The 20,532-nt window shown below is 42.8% G+C and overlaps 3 protein-coding genes across 18 annotated transcripts in view; 2 read left to right on the forward strand and 1 right to left on the reverse strand.

Moving 5' to 3' along the window:
* The window catches only part of LOC100740708 (facilitated trehalose transporter Tret1), a 27,303-nt gene extending 19,376 nt beyond the window's left edge, over nt 1-7,927 (forward strand). The window contains exons 6-7 of the mRNA XM_024367937.2: nt 1,216-1,524; nt 4,338-7,927. Coding sequence (XP_024223705.1) covers nt 1,216-1,524; nt 4,338-4,763 — 735 coding nt within the window. The 3' untranslated portion in view covers nt 4,764-7,927. The remainder of the gene's footprint in view (nt 1-1,215; nt 1,525-4,337) is intronic.
* A 583-nt stretch (nt 7,928-8,510) lies between these two features.
* Nucleotides 8,511-12,689, forward strand: LOC100741345 (26S proteasome non-ATPase regulatory subunit 2-like). The gene is made up of 12 exons (XM_024367939.2): nt 8,511-8,916; nt 9,033-9,209; nt 9,282-9,468; nt 9,547-9,846; nt 9,923-10,005; nt 10,084-10,319; nt 10,378-10,516; nt 10,594-10,995; nt 11,064-11,154; nt 11,221-11,508; nt 11,587-11,781; nt 11,867-12,689. Exons 1-12 carry the CDS (start codon nt 8,576-8,578, stop codon nt 12,074-12,076), a joined length of 2,649 nt encoding a protein of 882 aa, XP_024223707.1. The 5' UTR covers nt 8,511-8,575; the 3' UTR covers nt 12,077-12,689.
* Nucleotides 12,690-13,037: 348 nt separating this feature from the next.
* LOC100740827 (actin-binding LIM protein 2) overlaps nt 13,038-20,532 on the reverse strand; it is a 33,016-nt gene continuing 25,521 nt past the window's right edge. For 6 of the 16 annotated variants that reach the window (XM_012386099.3, XM_012386098.3, XM_012386094.3 and 3 more), the window contains 5 exons: nt 19,342-19,442; nt 17,882-17,951; nt 17,009-17,091; nt 15,503-15,706; nt 13,038-15,239 (listed from right to left, as the gene is read on the reverse strand). In XM_012386099.3, the coding sequence (XP_012241522.1) occupies nt 15,126-15,239; nt 15,503-15,706; nt 17,009-17,091; nt 17,882-17,951; nt 19,342-19,442 (572 nt within the window). In that variant the 3' untranslated portion in view covers nt 13,038-15,125. Of the gene's footprint in view, nt 15,240-15,502; nt 15,707-17,008; nt 17,092-17,881; nt 17,952-18,167; nt 18,266-19,341; nt 19,443-20,532 lie in introns of those variants that run through there. The other 10 variants (XM_024367936.2, XM_012386096.3, XM_012386102.3 and 7 more) reach the window with 8 other exon arrangements.

Raw genomic sequence — 20,532 nt, forward strand, 5'->3', positions numbered from 1 at the left:
GCATAAAAAAAAAAAGAGACAAAAAAAAGAAAGAAAATAAAAAAAAAAAAAAAAAAAAAAAAAAAAAAAAAAAAAAAAATACGACCCGAGAGTAGTTCAGAAACGTTGTCGTTGTCGTCCGTTGAATTCTATTTCCGCGCGGTACCGACTATTTCCGTGTGCTGTCGAGACTAGAACAATTTCCGCCAGCACGCGTCGGAAAGGTCACGTTGATCGCGAGAGAAGCTCGTACATACGAAGCACGTGCCTGAATGTCGCAACACCGACCAAGATGACCGTCGTTATGCGAGACGAAATTGAACGAGGCCTCGAGATCTTTTCCGGCGCGTTAAATGGACCAGGCGCGGTTTCGTTAGGAATAATCGTAATCCGATAACGCAGGAATATTAGTACGCAATATGCAGCACCTTGTTGTACGTAACGGCAAAGTGCAGGAGAATAGATACAAAGGAATAACGTTTGCACGGTTTTAAAACCGTCGCAAGAGTTTGCATCGTTTATAGAAGCAACGAGCAACCAGCAAACGATAAATATAAACAGAATTTTGTATGACGCAAGAAGAAGAATCGGAAGGATTGATAACAAGGTCTCGCATAAACACAGGAATTTTACCAAAAATCGATGCGGAGGGCGAGAGTCGATAAGAGGAGCGTCACGATAAGACCGATCGCGTGGTAAAGCGCGAGCGAGCGGCGCAACGTCGTATCAGTGCGGCGTTCGGGTAACGTTTGCTTAACGAGGCCGGGGGGTAAGGTCGTTCCTTGATCCGTCAACGATGACAGCGCGGAGGAGCGTTCCTGCAACCTCCAACGTGCCTCTATACGCTACCGAGTATGCCCTATTGCGTAGTCGGCTGACTAACGTGTCACGTGCCGCAGCAACGCGATCGTTACGCGTATCGACGCGTCGTCACGCGTTGTTAAAATTCGATGAATTTCTAATAGATCTCGATCGGTAGGTCGCCGAACCGATATTTTTTTTTCGTCGTCCATCGTTTCTTCGATCTCTTCTTCCATCGTTTTCCTTCAACTTTTTCACACTCTTCGCGACAAGTTGCGCGCAACTTGTTTATCAAGCCATTAATACAAATTTTTCTTGGATTTATCGATGGAAGATGATTCGACTTTTTTGATACGGAAAGCAATTAACATCGGCGTTTGCGATGTGGTTCGAATAAATAGATAGTCGATCGTAATCTGTTTGTTTGATGTTTAGGCTGCCATCGACGAAGCATTCAAGAGCGAAGCGAAGATCAGCGATTTATTCAACGTGAAGGCGAACCTTAAAGCTTTGATATATACGTGCTTGCTCGTGACGTTCCAACAGTGCAGTGGCATCAACGTGGTCCTCTTCTATATGGGATCCATCTTCCAGGCTGCGCACAGTGCGTTACCTGACTCCATATCGACTCTGATCGTCGGTAGTGTGCAGGTGGTTGCTTCCGGGGTCACGCCGGTGATCGTTGACAGACTTGGTAGGAGAATGCTGCTCATTACGTCCGGCGTTGGCGAGATTGCCTCCTTGGTAAGTGAAATATTTCCAAAGTCCGTGTTTATCGTATAAATTTATCGCGTTACGTTCTAGTCGCATAGCTACGTTACTCCATAGAAGTAGCAATTGTATCGTACAAAGAACGTACTGTCGCTCCCTTGCTATCGCGTTATCGTATTGCTTTCGCCGCAATTAAGATGGCCGTGTATTTCTTTACGATGCTACCGCGTGAGTCGTGTTTATCGAAAAACAAGGCGATGGAGATGTTAGTCCTCGCGACTTGGAAATATAAAATTGCAACGCTTCTATCGATTGTCCTCGATCGAACGCGTGCACGTGGAATCGAACGACAGCTACGAGCGAGAGGTACGATTCTCCGGACGCTAACCGGGTCTCGTACCCTCCGGTGTCGTAACGATATTTCGTAAAGGCTACTTTAACGCTTGGAAGCATCGGTTAATGGCGAACAAATTATTCCGCGATCGTTCAAAACGTACGAAACGCGATCGATTGTCATTCCAGGCAGCATAACGCGGACACCGAGTTACGCTTTCGCTCCGTGGCCACCTCGATTATAAAACAACTCGTCGGTGACGATGCGTTTCGACGGTCACATAACCACGTTTTTCGAACAGTTACCTAATCGAGTTACGTGACGTGCAATTTTCGCGGTATTTCGTAAGTACCTGCGCCATGTTTCCCACTATTCCACCTGGAATATCAGCGATGCCGCGGAGATTCGCGGTTAGAATTTGTCTGGCGTTTGATCGACTTCTCCGGTACAGTGATAACGATTGATAGCGATTTCATTCCGAAACGTTCTAAGATCGTGATTTGCTTGGAAAAATTCCAATGTCACGCGGACCATCTACGTCTCTGGCAAGTCGAAACTATTGTTCTTCGTGTCGGAGAGACGGCATATATAATCGGTCTTATCTCTCATCTCAATGACAAGTCCCATTGTTTCAACGATAGATTGACAGTTCTTTTAAAATTACATTATCGGTCAATTAGTATCATCGACAAGTTGCACAAACAACCAGAACGTACATTCCATCGTTTTGAATCACGATTGCAATTCGAAAAATTCGGAATCTTCGAAACAAAGGGGACACAGAGAGAGAGAGAGAGAGAGAGAGAGAGAGAGAGAGAGAGAGAGAGAGAGAGAGAGAGAGAGAGAGAGAGAGAGAGAGAGAGAGAGAGAGAGAGAGAGAGAGAGAGAGAGAGAGAGAGAGAGAGAGAGAGAGAGAGAGAGAGAGAGAGAGAGAGAGAGAGAGAGAGAGAGAGAGAGAGAGAGAGAGAGAGAGAGAGAGAGAGAGAGAGAGAGAGAGAGAGAGAGAGAGAGAGAGAGAGAGAGAGAGAGAGAGAGAGAGAGAGAGAGAGAGAGAGAGAGAGAGAGAGAGAGAGAGAGAGAGAGAGAGAGAGAGAGAGAGAGAGAGAGAGAGAGAGAGAGAGAGAGAGAGAGAGAGAGAGAGAGAGAGAGAGAGAGAGAGAGAGAGAGAGAGAGAGAGAGAGAGAGAGAGAGAGAGAGAGAGAGAGAGAGAGAGAGAGAGAGAGAGAGAGAGAGAGAGAGAGAGAGAGAGAGAGAGAGATTACCAGATCCTCGTGGAGAATTTGCAACGATTTGTCGTTGTATCGCGTTTCCGTGGCCTTGATCCACTGTCCATTGCGTACTTTTCGCAGGTATTGCAAAATAGCGGCAACAAATCGATCGCGGCCTTGCGACGCCTATTCAAATCGATTTATGTAATCTCGCGATCGCGTGTAGATGTACTTCTGATGCGCGTCGCATTCCATCGCAACGGTGCAACACGAACGCACGACCTTCGTTCGCTCTTTTCTTCACCGGTCGCCCCAGTGATCCACCTTCGTCGCTCGATTCTCGATCCAATTTTTACACGAAACAAAGGCGATAACTTCTTTCGCTTATCTTCGATTATCGAAAGTATATTTCACGCGCTCCAATAAAATCGCTCTCGACGACGAATGGATTTTTGGAATCCACGATTGAATTTTCTCTAACGCGGTACAAGTAGTTTATCACGCGCGTTTATCAAGGTTTTTCTTACGCTTCTACGCGTTCTCGACATCCTACTGATTGAACCACGGCCAATGAATCCTTGATTGCTCTTTTTTTTTTTAACGGAACGAACGTTCTTTTTCAACGTCGAACAGCTCGCTGAACCTCGAACTATACGGATATAGGTATTAATAATTTGAATCGATTAATTAATAAAATTACGCTTGCTGCTCGTTTACCGTAATGTTCGCAACGCGTGCCTGGAAGAAAATTTCCGCAAACAGAAAGAAGCGACGCGTCGACACGGAAATCGTCGGTTGTTCCGATGACTTCACGCATCTGGAATCGTGAGGTCGAGCAGTTAATTATCCATAGCCGTAGATTGTTGCACCGATCCGCGGCCGCGATCAATGTCAATGCCTCGTTACGTGCACGCGTACGCAGGATCGATCGTTGCTTCGCCAGCCACAACGCTGTTTTCTGAATTTCGTAATAACGGTGAACGGATGACGAAGGTAAGAAAAAACGACGAGACAGAGAAGTCGATCGAGGTAGCGAGCGTCGGTGAGACACGAGACGAGTCCGGAAATGTCTGGAATGCGGTTAATTACCGACAGCGCCGATCTTCTGATAATCATCTGATAATCGGCCGATCGCGAATTCTTTTTCCCGTCTTGCGAGCATCGTCGGACGCGTACCGTCCGAACGATCCGAGTTGAAGTTTATTCGAAGCGAGTGGAGCATCGCCGCGCTGATTATCTTTCTTACCAAATATCCCGCCACCTGAGTTTCCTATTTACAGCTGCTATGTGTGTTTGATTTCTAGATCGCCCTGGGTCTGTACATGTTCCTCCAAGATGTTACAAAGTCGGACGTCAGCGCCATATCGTGGCTTCCTATCGTGTCGCTGGTCATCTTCATCTCGGTATATTGCATAGGTTGGGGTCCCCTCCCGTGGACCGTGATGGGTGAGATGTTCGCATCGAACGTGAAATCGAAGGCTTCCGGAATCACCGTGTGCGTGTGCTGGTTGGTCTCTTTCTTCATCACCAAGTTCGCTAACAATCTACAGGATGTATTCGGCCAATTCGCCTTGTTCTGGATCTTCGCCGTATTCTGCGTGGCCAGCGTGTTGTTCACGGTGCTGATATTACCGGAGACGAAGGGAAAGAGCCTGCAAGAGATTCAAGACGTGTTGAGCGGCGTCGAACATTCGGAGATACCCGAGTTCGGAAGCTCGAGTAAAAAGTGAAAACAGTATTGCGGTTTCGGGTGGTGACTCGAGAACGATCTCGAGATTCGATTTCACCCTCGTTCGCGTATCGGACCAATCGTATCCGTCGAACGGTTCTTGCTCTTCCTATTTCTGTATACTACGTATATACGTTAAGCGCGCCTTTATACTGCCAAAGACCATGGATCGCGATTCTGGATCCTCGCGACACGCGACGATCCGATACTGTTTTCTTCTTTTGTCGTTAGAATCTAACCTATCGTTAGAATAGGAAACGGGCCGGAACGACGACGCTCGTGACTTTTAGGTCTTAGGTGTACGCGCATGTGATAAGACGTCGGCGCGCATTCGATCCGATATTATCGTTATCGATCGTAAAGAACGACGAGGGAAACGCGACAGAGATTCGAACGAGTGTCCTATTTCATTCTATAATCTGTTCAAACGATACGTAAACAAGGTAGAGACTTCGAGCGATAGAACGAATAACGTCTACGTTTTCCATGTTCCGAGGAACGAACAGCTCAGCTAATGAACGGTACTCGCCTACTGCGCGTTTCTCGCCTCGTACGCGCGATAGTAGTTAACGAATGTATTTATTTTTTGACAAGCCCTAGCCGTTTAACGTACGCGTCGTTTCCTTTGTACGTAAGATTTTATCCGATCCTTCCAAGTATCATAATATTTAATAACTCAACGCCGCGTTAGATACGTATAGATGCGAGGACGAGATCCGCTACACCGACCATGAAACGATCGCACCGACGCGTATTCCGTTTTCGATCGCGTAAGTTCCGTGGAATCGCGAGAAAGATGGCGCAGAGATGAGAAAAAGAGTCTTCGACGATCGTTCTTCGATGCAGTCGCGAAATCGTACGATTGTAAAGCGGAACGGACGAGCGATTTGCACGCGGGAATTCCGCGAAAACGATCGATCTTTATCTGAGACGTGTGGTGTGCTCGTGCGCGTCAGGCGGAATAAAACTGAAAGAAAAAATAAAAGAAGAAAAGAAAAGAAAATGACGTAGTCGGTATTTGGTCGCTCACCGCTGAGCCGTGGAGTTTCCACGAGCGGGACGCGTTAATTGCGTTTAGGGACGATGCAGGAAGATTAATTAGAGAAGCGAATCTTATCGTAACGAACGATCAGACAGGGAGAGAGCACATTCCTATTTCGTACGCGATTGTTGCAACGTTCGTGGAGACTCGGGTTCCTTCTTGCTTCTCGTCGTCCTTATCCTTCCAATTAAGAGTAGACTTTTAAACGCAACAACGAAACTCGAGAGAAGATCGTTCTACGGAAAATTATTTCTTGAAACTATCGCGTTATACTTTGGACGACTCTCGTCCCGTTCTTAGGAAGGCCGATGCATAATTTCTGTGACCAAGAAACCAAGCGACAACGTAGCACGTTGCCCAAGCGGGCAAAACCGAGCGAGATCGATGACACGTTTTAACGTTAGCGCGCACATTTCCTATTTCTTTGTTTTTTTCGTGCGGTGGCGTTCGGAGATCATTCTTCCTTTAGCGTTTCGTTTCTTTCTTCGACGAATTTCTCTCCCTGGTTATAAACGGCATCTCGCGAGCATTCGTTGCGCGATGTTAGGTCTAAACGTTGGTTTCTTAAGCATAATTTTGTCTATAGTGAGTCGTAACGTAACTATTTTTTATTCGAGTATCGATAGAGTTCGTTTTCTGTTATTCGCGCGATCTAGCAACGGACGTACTTACTTATATCTCACTTCAATTAACACCGGTTCCGTTGAATCGTTCGTTTCGGATTATAGTATGAAAAAGATCGCAAGAATTTTCCTCGATGAGATATCCTTCACGCATCGGCGATACGCGTGTGCGCAACGCTCTTTTTTCTTTTTTTTTCTTAACGATTAGGAACGACAATTGTATTTGCATTTACGCGATAGCCTTAAAGATTTGCCAAATATATACCGTTCTAACAAGGTCGCGACATTTAAGGTATACGGTCGGAGAAACGAGACATATCGACGAGTAGCAGTTAATCGAGCTTGACATATCTTTCAGGTAGAAAACGATTCATCGAGCCTAGCACGATGTACCTATCTCGAACGATACGCGCGGAAGATCAGAAAATAAAAAAGAGAGGAAAAATTATCGGCTTGGTAACGTGATGTGTAACGAAACGCGGTTATTCGTTGATGCGTGCGCGTTAGCGAAACGAAGGAAAAGAAAGACACTGGAAATAACGAAGGGAGAATGAACGACCGACCGCGTGTACAACGATCGACGATCGATCAAGTCGGTCGTTGCGTACATATTCATCGCGATGAAAAGTCGAGCGCCTCGATCGGATTTCATCGAGGTCAGAATCGTCCGAGTATAGGACGAAACATATCGTCCATGGTAAACTTCTCGAGGATGCGAAATCGTCGTCATTGATAGGAACTAATTTTCCTTTGCGCGAATCTGTACGCAACAATGACTTCCGATGCGTTTGTTCTTCGTTCCGATCGTGAAAACGGAGCTAGACGTTGCAGAATCATTCCTGAAATGTTCCTCTATTTCAAAGAGCAATAAGACTTTTCCTAAGATATGCTTAAGATGACCCGATTGCACGCGCGTGTAAAACGTAATTTAAAAACTCGATTAAGAAACAAAAGAATATGGCAGGAAAAAGAGAACCGCGGCCAAGTGACGTTCGAATTATCCGGTGTATGGAATTTCCACTTGGATCGAGAAGAGAAGCGCTCGCAGAACCTGTTATTATCTTTGTTTTTTAATTTAAGTAACGTCATGTTTAGAGGAAATTGTACTGTTCACGGAGGAAAAAAAAAAAGATTGAAGTACGCGCATTGTTCGCGAGGCCTTCGAAGCGATTAGACAGATCCAGCGATAACGATTTTCCACGCGATTGTCAGCAAAGTAGATTTTTAAAATAGAGTATGATGATCACGTGGAATATCGCGTACGAAGCAATGAGAGAATGTGATAACGTTCAAATAAATAATCAGGGTACAAAGGAAATCAAGTTTAGGAACTTCTTATCGACGATACTGTATATATATGATACTGTATCCTATGCAACTGTATATATGTACATATATATATATACGTATGTACGTATTGTTACGCATTAAACGTATAGTGTAATTACGATACTTTTGTTACAACTAAATAAATTATAACTTTAAAGTATTACTCGTTAAGTAACAGGTGAAATCTTTTTCTTCCTCCTTTTCTTTCTTGTACCTCGATCTTGCGTTTCATCCTTTCCACTGTTTTAGTAGTACGAGTCTGTTTGCGTCAGACGCAAAGATTGAAATTCGAGAGGTTCGCCGGGCCTTGATTACTCTGTGTAACTGACAAGCGAAAAAAAAGAGAATCGAATCTGTTACACGAAGAGTCGAGAAAGCGTCATCAAATATTTTCACGAATCCCGTCGATGTAAAAAATAATTTTCCGTTAAGAACGGTTCACTGAGATTTCGCAAACTGCAACGATGGCTAAACTCGGTCCGCAAAAGGAGTCGGAAATGGTAACCATATTAATAAAAAAAAAAAGAAAAATACCAAGCTTTTCATTCGTCTCTAATCAAGGAAACATTTGTTAGAACGAGGAAGACGCACGCTTGCAAGAAGAGCTGTACCAGTTGGTCGACGTGTTGATGGTAACAATAACGCTATATGCAATTCGCTTTCTTAACCTAATAACTGTCATAGATACGCGTGTAATTACATTTCATAAAGCGTTAGCTGCTAAAACAATTTCAAATCCAATCGTTACCTAACTCAAATCTTCGGTGTCACATCGATCGCATTTTTTAATTAAAATTCGAGGGGAAAGACGAAGATGCGATGTTAATATCCCTGAGTCAACTTCGATTGTTGATGCAAACTTCGACAACATCGATGACTTCCGTACCGAAACCTCTCAAGTATTTGAAGAACTCGTACAACGATATGAAGAACGCGCATAAAAGGATTCGAAGGAGGGATGTGAAACGGCAATTCGCGGAAGTATTGAGCGTATTATCGATGGCTGGAGCCACGCCTGGTTCCAAAGAATGTTTGCGATATTGCACCGACGGTGAAGTGACGAATCCTGGTGAGTGGGGTCACGAGTACGTCAGACAGCTCGAAGCTGAAATTGTAGACGAGTGGACGAACGCTCCTGTAAAGGACGAGGACCGTATCAGGTATTTTTAGATACGAAGAAATGTGATCATATCTGTGGCGACGATATATAAAATGAATGGATTGTGAAAAACGAAATGGAATCTTTTATTTATTTGTTTCCTTCTGCTTATGGTAGAACGCAGCTTACTCCTTTGGTAAACGGTATCATAAAATTCGACATGAAGCACAACGCCGAAATACCTGGATGCGATCTATGTTTGGAGATCGATCAATTGAACTTTTTAAACGAGAGTTTGGATAATACGAATTTTGAGAGGGTTTGTCGGTATCTGGAGAGTTGCGCGGCCTACAGGTGAATTTTCCGAAACGACAACTAAAATTTAAGCAACTTTATCCCGTTTTTTAATCACTTTCTAACGGTCAGCGAGGATATCGAAAGAAGACAAATATTGCAAACCGTGGTCGACCATTATCTACGATTTCAAGAATATTGCAAAGCAATGTTAGTGGCCCTTCAATTGGGAGACTCGGATCTCGTGCACAAATGTCTCACCACCTGCCCTGACGACTTAATGCGAAAACAATTGTCATTTATACTCGTAAGACAAAGGGTAATTCATCGGATTCTACGTGAGTTATTCTTACACGCGAGACCCTATTTTCCATTCGCATAATTCATCGCTCTTCAGGAGAATCCATTAAAGAAGGATTACGAAGGAGGCGATGCCAAGGATATCGAAGCTATCTTAAGCAACAGTCACGTCAATAATCATTATCATTTGCTGGCGAGGGAACTCGACATTCTGGAACCCAAACACCCGGATGACATTTACAAAACCTGGCTAGAAACTAATACCCTGAGACGAGCGGAATACGACTCAGCCAGGGCCAATCTAGCAGCTACGTTCGTTTCCGGTTTCGTTCACGCTGGCTTCGGTCAGGACAAACTGATGGCGAACACCGCCGATTGCTGGGTTTATAAAAATAAGGTTTTTGCATAAATATCAGAGACTCTTGAACTAGAAACTTTCGAAACAGCTCAAATCGAAGAAAACTGTTTGACAGGAGCACGGAATGCTCTCGGCAACCGCTTCTTTGGGACTGATACACATGTGGGACGTGGACGGTGGTCTGGTACCGATCGACAAGTGAATCGCGTCTCTTATCGTAATGCAACTATGATTTATAGACAAACGCCCGCGGTCTAAGATACGCTTACCTCGCAGGTATCTCTACACCAACGATCACAACATCAAAGCAGGCGCTTTGCTCGCGATAGGTTTGGTTAACTGTGGTGTTCGCAACGAATGCGATCCAGCGTTGGCGCTCCTCAGCGACTACGTGTATTCCGAAAACATTACACTGAGAATCGGCGCAGTTTTAGGACTGGGTTTGGCCTACGCTGGCTCGCAGAGGTCTGATGTTACGGAACTTTTAACCGGAGTATTGGTAGACGAAGCAAGTACGTTTGCGATGATTAACTCCCACCAAGAGATATTTTGGAGATTAACGATTTTTAGGTACCATGGAAATCGTGTCTCTCGGAGCGATCGCGATAGGTTTGATAAACGTTGGCTCTGCCGACGCTGAAGCCTCGTCGACGCTTCTGCAGAGATTGATAGAGCTTACACCTCAAAAGCTGTCTAGTACCTACTCCAGGTTAAAGACAGAAGTATATCTATCAAATACGTTTCACGACTGTGCGAACGAGGGTTCGTTTGACCTTGTTTTTGTAGATTTCTACCGCTGGCGCTGGGTATGATCTACATGGGTTGTCGCGACATCATAGACGCACCTTCAGCTGCGCTCGAAGTCTTACCTGACCCCTACAAGCTTGCTGCGCAGACTATGCTGGAGGCAATGCTTTCTTCTTTGTTAAAATGTTCTATGATCTATCATAATCTTCAGGATTCGAAAATATTTCATTGGTCTCAGGTGTGTGCATATGCCGGTACAGGAGATGTATTGATCGTTCAAGGACTATTACGAATTTGTTCGGAACCGGCGAACGGCGAAGGCGTTCCCGTCACCCCGGTTAACAGTCCTACGAGCTGCTGCTGCGATCAGCGGTCTCGAATCGTCGAATTTTCTGAGAAGAGAACGAAAGAGAAATTAGAAGAGAAGCATGCAGGATCAAAGTAATCGGAAATTTATCTATCGTTAATATCTACCGGCACTTTTCTACAATTTCTTGCGTACTCTTCAGGGATATTGGATCGACGCAGGCCATAGCTACCTTGGGTGTCGCTGCCGTTGGGTTAGGAGAGGGAAAAGAGGACTCGAGGATCTTCGGACAGGTGATAAAAAGTCCTTAAACGCGAATAAAAGCGATCAGTCTGTTTGCACGAACGATCGTTCTTCAGATAGGAAGATACGGTCCCACGGCTGCGAGACGCGCGATGCCACTCGCTCTAGGTCTATCCTTTTTGTCAAATCCAGACTTGTCAGTCTTGGATGTGCTGAACAAATACAGCCACGACAACGATTCTGACGTAGCTAACAATGCGATCTTTGCTCTCGGTCTTGTCGGTGCTGGGACGAATAATGCGCGTCTCGCCACTATGCTGAGGCAACTGGCCTGTTACCACGCGAAGAACCCCACGCACCTATTCCTCGTTCGAATTTCCCAAGGCTTGGTCCATCTTGGCAAAGTAAAAAAGACCGATTAAAAATTGTGTCGATCTTAATCGACGAACGATTGGTTTAGTAAATAAAAAATTGTTTATCAGGGTACGTTGTCGATATCTCCTTTGCGATACGCTTCCAAGGTGTTGGACAAGGTCGCCTTAGCTGGATTACTGGTAGTCCTGGTGGCGTTTCTTGATTGTCAAAATCTGATCCTGTCGAAATCACATTATTTGATGTATTGTCTGGCGCTTGCGATGGAACCTAGATGGTTGGTCACCTTGGATGAAAATTTGCAGGTATGTATTGACCATTTCCCTCGTGGGCAAAGATAATTTAACGCTACGGGAATATTCGAGACCGATCGGATTGTATTTTGATCAGAGTCTACCGGTGTCTGTGAGGGTTGGAAAGGCTGTAGACATCGTGGGCAAAGCTGGCAATCCTAAATCCATCTCTGGTGGATACGTTCACACGACACCAACGTTGCTTTCCTCCGGAGAAAGAGCAGAACTTGCTCTAGACGAGTACGAGGCGTTGTCCAGCGTTTTGGAGGGCTTCGTTATTCTTCGAGAGAAATCGAACGTTTCTTAGATTTTCCGCTGGAATAATAGAAGATAGTGGATAATAAAAGAACACGGCAGATTGCGAAAGGCAACGCTGGGACAAGTGATTTATTTATTTCATGAGATAGTAATAAGAAATACGATCGACAGAAGTGTATTATGTAAGGCGAAGAAATTACTAGGAACCAAAGTGCGAACGACGAATCGTTTATACGATATATCGTAATGTATAATTTTCCATGCTGTTTTTAATAAAAAGTAGGAGTAAAATTTTCGAGAAAAAAGAGTCGTTTGAAGAGAATCTTGTACAATAACGGATCGATACCACACATGTTTGTAACGCATCACTTTGACAACGACGAGACGTGGAAAGTACGCAAGTGATACGAGCAAAGGTTCGATCGCGTCGTTGAATGCATCGATAAGAATGCGAAGAGACGCGTGAATACTAGGCGTAGGTTTGCGTTCATTTAATTCGAGGGACTAGCGGAAGCAATGTGCTCTATACAACAGAAATATACATTGGTTCGCATTGCACGGTAATATATGACACGGTGCACCATGATCTGACAGCGGTCACTAAATTAAAATACATCGTTAACGCGTGACTCTTGTTCGATTAAAAACGAGCCGGTAAAACGCAATAGGACGAAAAGACAGAAAGGAATTAAACAGAAGCGAGACGTATGAGAGGAAACGAGATGAAAAAACGTAAAGGATGATGCACGATCGACGAAAGAAGTAAGTAGTAACGATCGAAATTTGGCTTCTATCGATAAAACATTGCAAATGAAAGAGGAATATTGCAGTTTATTGGTTCTGAAAGTGTGTACAAAAGCGGACAACTAGGAAACGAGAAACGATATCACGCGGATAAGAGAACTCTCTGTTCCTGTCCCTTTTTCGTTTGCTTTGCTAAATATACACACAAATGATATATTCTTTCACGCAGAGTACATGGTTACTTTTCTTCTTAAAGTTTTTGTTTATTTTTCTCTTCGTCTGGTGAGTTCGCAAAGTCGCATTGCACAAGATCATGGAGCACGTTCCCATCTTCTCGTAGCGAAGCCGTGAGAAAAACACTGCAAGAAATTTCACGAACGTACGCAACGCGTACTTTATCGAAAGTGCTCTCTCACGACTTCACGTGTTCAGAAATCTCCGCCGATTTTTATATATATATAGGCACGTATGACTCAGGGCGAGGCGAAATGTGGAATAAAATGTAATTTTCAGCTCGTTCAAAGGACGCACATCCCCGCGTGTATGTTTTTCCCGCCAGATCGAAAACGCATCCCCTCATCGTTATTTACTTTTTTTTTCTTACGTTTTTCATTGCGTTGCAGAGTCGCGACCGGTTCGGATATACGTTACGCTCCACGAAATCGTACAAAAATTTGTATCCCGTTGGATCAAATTTAACAGTTGCATTTCAACGTACGCACACCTTTTCTTTCGCGTATTCAGCTTGCCGCCTGACATACTCGTATAAGGTGGAACAACTGTCTGTGATAAATGTTATTTTTTCCCCCTTTTTTATTTTCCCGTTTTTCCATAATTCTCGCTTATCCAAATACACGTAAATACGTTCGCGATATATATCTCTAATCGCACTGCAGAACTCTTTTTCGTGTATCGTCGATACGAGTCAAGGGAAATCGAGTTAAGGAAAATCTTATACCTATGTATAGTAGTTTGCCAACAGATACGTCGTCTGTACGCATGTGTTGAAATAGTGAAACAACATGCAAAATTAACGATAATATTTAAATACGTTGATAATTACGTCATCCGGCAAGCTGAACTTCCTATCTACTTACATGTATCTTAAATTTTTCATGTTGCTTATAGTAAAATATAATAATAATAATAGTTAAAAATTAATAATAATAATAATAATAATAATAATAATAATAATAATAGTGATAGCTCCTATGATAGCAGGCAGCGCGTTTGTGTTATAACCTTTTGCAAATAGTAAATGTGTTCTGTGATTCAAGCGAATTCTCAAAATGGTGTATATACGTATGTGAACGTATATATACATATATAGGTATATATATATATACTTCCTCGTACTTCCGTTGCTTCTTTCATCCTTTCTGGTTCATTCGTTTATTTACAACAACGCATGTATGTCAGCTACATAGTGTTACCATTTCTCTGGTTTTTATTCGCTTTAAATCTTGCACATCTTCCCGCCGCGCTATTTTATACGTCGACATTCGTGGGGAAAAACTCTAAGTTACAAGACGATGTTCCTGTTAAATGATAAAACCTCAGACGATGTTTGTCACCCTTATATTCAGCTACTTCGCTAAAATTATTACCCATCTACCGTTTTCACTTTTCAAACCGTGATATTCATGGTCATGAAAGTGTACATGTTAGATACAGGATGACAGCTTTCTCTTTCTCAAATCGTTCCCTCTGAAACGATCCTCGATAACAGTAGTCGATGTACGACTTTCCTTCGTTAATAATGTCGGATCAAGCGTTTGAAGGTTTCAACTTGTTTCCATTCTCCGTTTCGTCTTCGACTTTTATACGTACGGCAGGTCTTTTTTGTTAAGCACAGAAACGGATAAACATATTTCTCTCCCTTATTCTTGTGAACAGCGAAGATTGTCCCGAAAGAAGCACCGAAGTCACAGGGTGATGAAGTAGTTTGTCAATGATTAGAGTCAAGCTGCCTGTGGATTCGTTGCTGAGAGAACAAAATTGACATCGAATTGTAGTGCGCTCCTTTGTGTCGATGAGTTTGCGCCATCGTGTGGACGTCGAACACATGTTTATACGCGTGTGTACGCATCTATACGTTTCTTTGTGAGTGTATGAGCGTACGATCGAGATTCTCTCGATCGTTTTTCATCCACGACGACGACGACGATGATTTGATATCGATGTTCGCGATCGAAGACCAGTACGGATCGTTGGTTCCCCGAACATGTGTTCCTCATTTTCTTCTCTCTCGTTATACACCTATCACGCTGAAGGAATGTACACTCTATAACACGATAACACAGTCGTGACACGATGAAGGTAATAAGTAGAACACGTAGCGTGGTTGTTGCCGGTTAAAACAGCCGGGCGCGTCTTTTGATTTCGTTACGACGCCATTGCGGTAGTCTATAGAACTCGGCACGAGTAAATTGAAGAACTGCCTCGAATTCCGCGTCAGAAAGGTGCCGCTGCAAAACACAATTAAACATCGGTAAAATAATCGTCTCTATTCGTGCCGGATGAGAAATTTTCTATTTACTCGATAATCGCTTCGTCAGTCTCGATCATTCGATCCATTCATCCACCAATTTCTCTAGGTCCTATACTTCAGTTTTTTACAAAGTAAAAGAGGAATTTATTGGAGAGAAATTCAAGCGTTATTCTAGCGTTCGAAAAGGAATTCTACGTGTTCTAGACTCAGCGGTTATAGTTAAACGTTTTAATAACTCACTTCGAGATTGCAACGATCCACGTCAGCGGGCAGCCTGTAGTTGGTGATGACAAGCAAGTGGTAAGGGTAGAGTTTCGGCGGTTCGGACGGCGCCGTTCCCATATCTGGCAGTGATCTCCTTACGTGATGGCCCCCGTGACTTCCGACTACCGAACCTAGGCCACCTGTATACGTGGTAGATGATGGCAGCATTCCACCATCATTCTGAAGCACCATTCGATCGTTAATTTCGTCGTAACGCGATTCATTACGACGTGTGATGAGCGTTAATAGCGGTGCAGCCGTTCAAAAGCTTCTCGCATGAAATTTCAATTTTGATTTTCTGCTTGAATCGATACGGTCAAAGAAAAAAAAAAAAAAAGAAAAAAAAGAAGAGAGAGAAACGTACACGTTCTGAAAAATTTGCGAGAATCTTTCATCTCTGCAACGAACCTATTGTTGCACGTTACAAGAATCGATATATTGCAGCAACAAAAAAGTTGGCAAAACACCGCGTTTGTTAATGACCGATTCGACGCAACTTAACACGGGACAGACCACAGAACTATGACCACATAGTTAGACTGAAACGAACGATAGGAACTGGCATTTTACGGATTAATCCTTTGACTCGTTGCTTTACGATAGGAAATCGTTGCGTGCATGTGCATTAAACTAGTCGATACAATTGTTGCACGATTTATTCTTTTACTTTCTTAAATACTTTCGACAGACCAGAAAGGCAAGAAAGCAATCGGGGCACGCGTCACACACGCACAAACTCGTGCACGTTAATTTCAGTTTAGGCGTATAGTTCCGTTTTCCGTCACGTACGCACAAATTATGCCATGGATGCAGAATATGCAGTCAAATCGTGAGAACAGCGCAACTACGCGACAGTCTCGTTAGCGTTATTCGAGATTTCATCTATTTTCGAAACTCGTACACGCGTTCGAGGATCACGATCATCGCACACGAAACTCACATCGTGTTATCATAAGGAAATAATAAAAGGAAATAACGAACTACGTATACGTCATGGATCTATCGGTCTAAAGAATGAGCAAGCCGATTCAACTCTCGGTCTATACTAAGACAATTGCGAACGTTCAGCTAAAATCTCGCGATCGTGTCCGATTCTTTCGCAAGATACGAAATCAAATGCAAACTTCAAATATGCCAAGGCGAGAAAAAAAACTTGTACAAAAAGATGCAAAAAAAAAAAAAGATCGATTAAAAAAAGAATATCGCAGCAAATATACAGCATGTGCATGCGTCGATCAATGTACAATCTAGTATGTACAAACGTTATATTATACATATATAAACAAACCGGCAGTGCTCGTTATGTACAAATACGTTTAATCCGACCGGTCTAGTCGAACGATTTTGCCGACGCTCGATTTCTCAGTTCTACGCAAACCATCCGTGTTTCGAGAACTCACGAAAGTGTTTAATGTTACGATTAATGCGCGGCTGTGGTAATATGCTGTTAAATATAATTCATATGCAAAACAAGCTACAAACCATGCTAATTCGCCGGGAGTAGTATGGGGCTGTGGTACATACCAATGCCCGTCGATCCACATCCGTGATGCTGCCTGTCGATACTAAAATTGGGGGAAAAATGGGAAAGAAAACCATGTCAAACCATATTGCACAAACCATTTCGATATGTTAAGTACAATCTTTTCTTTCTATCGATCGAACGCGATCGATCGTATTCCATATCGATGAAAAAAGAAAACTGGAAAACATAAGAGATAACGTTACGTCAACGGGTTAACGAAACCAGTTGAACTTTCGAGGAATGCGATCGGGAATACGATCGATTCGATCAAATAACTATAAGCGAATGTTCCATGATTATATTATACATATGATTTGAATTCAGTCTCTAAGCTACACGATATACCAGCTGTCGATGATCAAAGAGTTATCGTGTCATTAAGTCGCGTTATTGGCGAATAGGAGGTACTGTCATTTGGGCACACTATAAACTCCTCTGGTTAATGGATCAAACAAATCTTATTATGCAATCTTTAATCTAACACGGAATCGTACCGTTCGAATCGTGATACTCAGGCGTAATGATTAAATCAAGATAGAAAAAAGAAGAGATAGTGTCTATGATAGAGCAATGATGCATTAGTAAAGCATGCTCAGATATTAAAGCCGTATAATCAGGTAGAATAATCGAGAACAAAATAGTCATTCTCACGAGCTCTTTCTACTCGTGAATTAAAAGAAAGAAGAAGTAAAAATGAAAAATTTAAAAAAAGCATGTACAAACTGAAAAGTTTGATTGTACTTTCGAAAAAGAGAACTGCAAGATGTGTGTGTGTGTGTGTGTTTGCGTATATGTTATGTGTGATTGGTTTCCTTTCTGGGTTTACTCACTATCTGATTTGCCAGACGAGAAATCAGTGCTGTGCGTCTTGTCTCCCATCCCACTGAACGAATAATCACCCTAGACGACAGAAAAGCGTAAATCTTAGAAACAACCGAGGCACAGGGATCCGTGATATAATCAACGGATACGATAATTAAAACGTGTATCGTTATCTCTACAGCATATATATATATTTTTATTTTTTTCATTCTTTATTATTTTGTAAATATCAGCAACAACGGTGCAAGAAGATTTTTTGTTTGGTCGTCGATTGTGACGCGGTGCAAGACTTACAGGGAGAGCAGATACAGAACCGCCGGTCGAGGAGAAGGTGTGACTTCGCGGTGCCAGACCGTACCCTGGCTTCGGGATGTGCCGAAGGGAGCTCACAACTGGTTTCAAATCAGTCAATCGACAGTATTACTGATTAGTGTCAACGGGAATAATGGAATCGTTCATTCCCATACGAATGCCCAACGTTCGCCAAAAAATACGTTTCATTAAGGGGGGAGGAAAAATAAAAAGAAAAAAAAAAAAATAAAAAAGAAGAAAAAAGTGAGAAAAACACACATTCTGTGTATAATTAAAATAATTACAGAGGTTGTCTCGGTTTCGCTCGTGTACAAGATTGAATCATCGAGGGATTTCACTCTACTCCGTTATCTTATATACGTTTTATCTCGCTTCGCGAACAAGAGGATCGAAGTTTGTCTTTGACGATCTTCCTTTTAAGGGGAGGCATAGAAAAGAAAATCGTCGAAGGTGGAATAGAAAAGAGAGAGAGAGAGAGAGAGAGAAAAAAAAAGTAAAGAAATCTTACTACTGTGTAAAGATAAGTAGTACCCTCTTCGTTCGAGTTTTAACTTCAAGTTTTGTCGACCTGTTTATATCGCATCTCCACGGCAAGATGGTGGAACGTACCCGATGTTCAAAGTGCACAAGCGTTATTTCTCGTTCAATACTGTGCAAGGTATCGCGTACGTGTGTACAACGAAAAAAGATTAAAAAGAATATGTATATATAAATATATATGTACGTACGTGTGTATACATATATATATACACACATACACACACAAAATATATAATACGTATGTACGAAGAAGCCAGCACCTATGTGTATAAGTACGATCAACGTATGTTTCTCCAAATAAGCTTAAGAGAACAAAAAGCATGCCTGCCGTGAAGACAAGTCAACGAATCATCGCGTCGGTTGAAAGCGTTTTTCTCTCGATCTTTCTTACGCGACGGCTGCTCTTAAGAAGTCTCGTACGTTTTTCTTGTTTTCTTTTTCTCTTTTCACGATTCGCTGAAAAAACGAATCTCAGACCAATGAAACTCGCTTGCAGTACACTGCCACGTTGTCTGACAAGAGAAAGAGAATCTCTGTTCCTTTCTTTACGGTGTACGCTAATTTTGGACTTGACTTGAGATCAACGGTAGGTAAATTGGAAAGTTCTCGGACTCACCGAATGATAGTGCCTAGCGGCGTTTGGAAGAGTGAAGGCGCGTTGAGTACCAAGGGGTGGATAGTTTCTGGGAGCCGGGGAACGTGCCGATGACCTCCCAACTGCCGCCCACGCAAACACAACACAAACACAAAAACACAAATAGAGACACGATGATACAGGTAGCGGTGTTGGCTAACGTAGATAGCGATAAATCCTATCGACTTTTCTTTGAATGTCTCAACATTGGAAGATATTGCCAGTTCTACCAGGCTAAAATATCTCGCAAAAATACGTCAGCCTACTATCGAAAAGTATACGTACTGTAACGATAATATTCCTTTTCCTGTACGCAAAGCGATACAAAGTAATGCAATGCCGAAGAGATACAACTTTCATGCGCCCAAACGAAAATATGTACACGCAAATATACGTACATATATGTATATAGCACGATATTGAAAATGTACAATAGCGTACTGAGCGTATATTACGATTATCTTCCAACATTGTGTAGTAATTAAAAAAAAAAAAAAGAAAAAAAAAGAAAAACATTCCAAAAAGGTATGAGAGAAAGAAAGAGAGAGAGAATGAAGTTTGGAGCGATATGTGTTTGTGTATGAATGAATGAAGTTGCCAAGAGTGGAATCTGTAACAGATATTACCATGCCAGAAGGGGGAAGAGAGGAATAGCAAAAATGTTGACTAGGTTATGGTATACGTAGATATAAACGTCGGTGAATGATCACGTATGAAATAATGGGAATCGATATTACGCTACTTGAAAGAGGATGAACTTTTCACGCACACTATTTCCGTTACTCGAATTGGCGTATGGAGAGATAATCGAGAGAGATAAGAAGAGGCAAGCACATCGAAGGTAATATGCCGACCACATGCAGAAGCGGAATAAATACATCACCTGTCACGTTAATGGACGCCCAGTGTGTGCTGTGGTATTTGGTGCTATGCCACTTAACTTATAAACTCCTGCTCGAGTAGTTTACACGTACTGCGTGTTATCGTTCGTTAATCGAGCATCATCACCCCTTCCCACTGCAAGATTCGCACGTTGCTACGTTGCGATCCACGATAGAGAAAATTTTTTATTTTTTTATTCTATATCTTTCTATCCTTCTTTCTTTTTTAGCGATACGAAAGGAACGATCTTTTTTCGCTGGTCCCCACCCCCCCGCTATCGCCTCGAAATCT

The sequence above is a fragment of the Bombus impatiens genome, unplaced genomic scaffold (assembly GCF_000188095.3).
Source record: "Bombus impatiens unplaced genomic scaffold, BIMP_2.2 scf_0377, whole genome shotgun sequence".
NCBI classification, from domain to species: Eukaryota; Metazoa; Arthropoda; class Insecta; order Hymenoptera; family Apidae; genus Bombus; species Bombus impatiens.

Excerpts from the sequence above, each read along its gene's own strand:
- LOC100741345 (XM_024367939.2), top strand. The coding sequence starts at position 8,576 with ATGTTAATATCCCTGAGTCAACTTCGATTGTTGATGCAAACTTCGACA. Across the intron at positions 9,210-9,281 it reads GAGAGTTGCGCGGCCTACAG|CGAGGATATCGAAAGAAGAC; the intron begins GTGAATTTTCCG and ends TCTAACGGTCAG. Across the intron at positions 11,782-11,866 it reads CCTTGGATGAAAATTTGCAG|AGTCTACCGGTGTCTGTGAG; the intron begins GTATGTATTGAC and ends TATTTTGATCAG.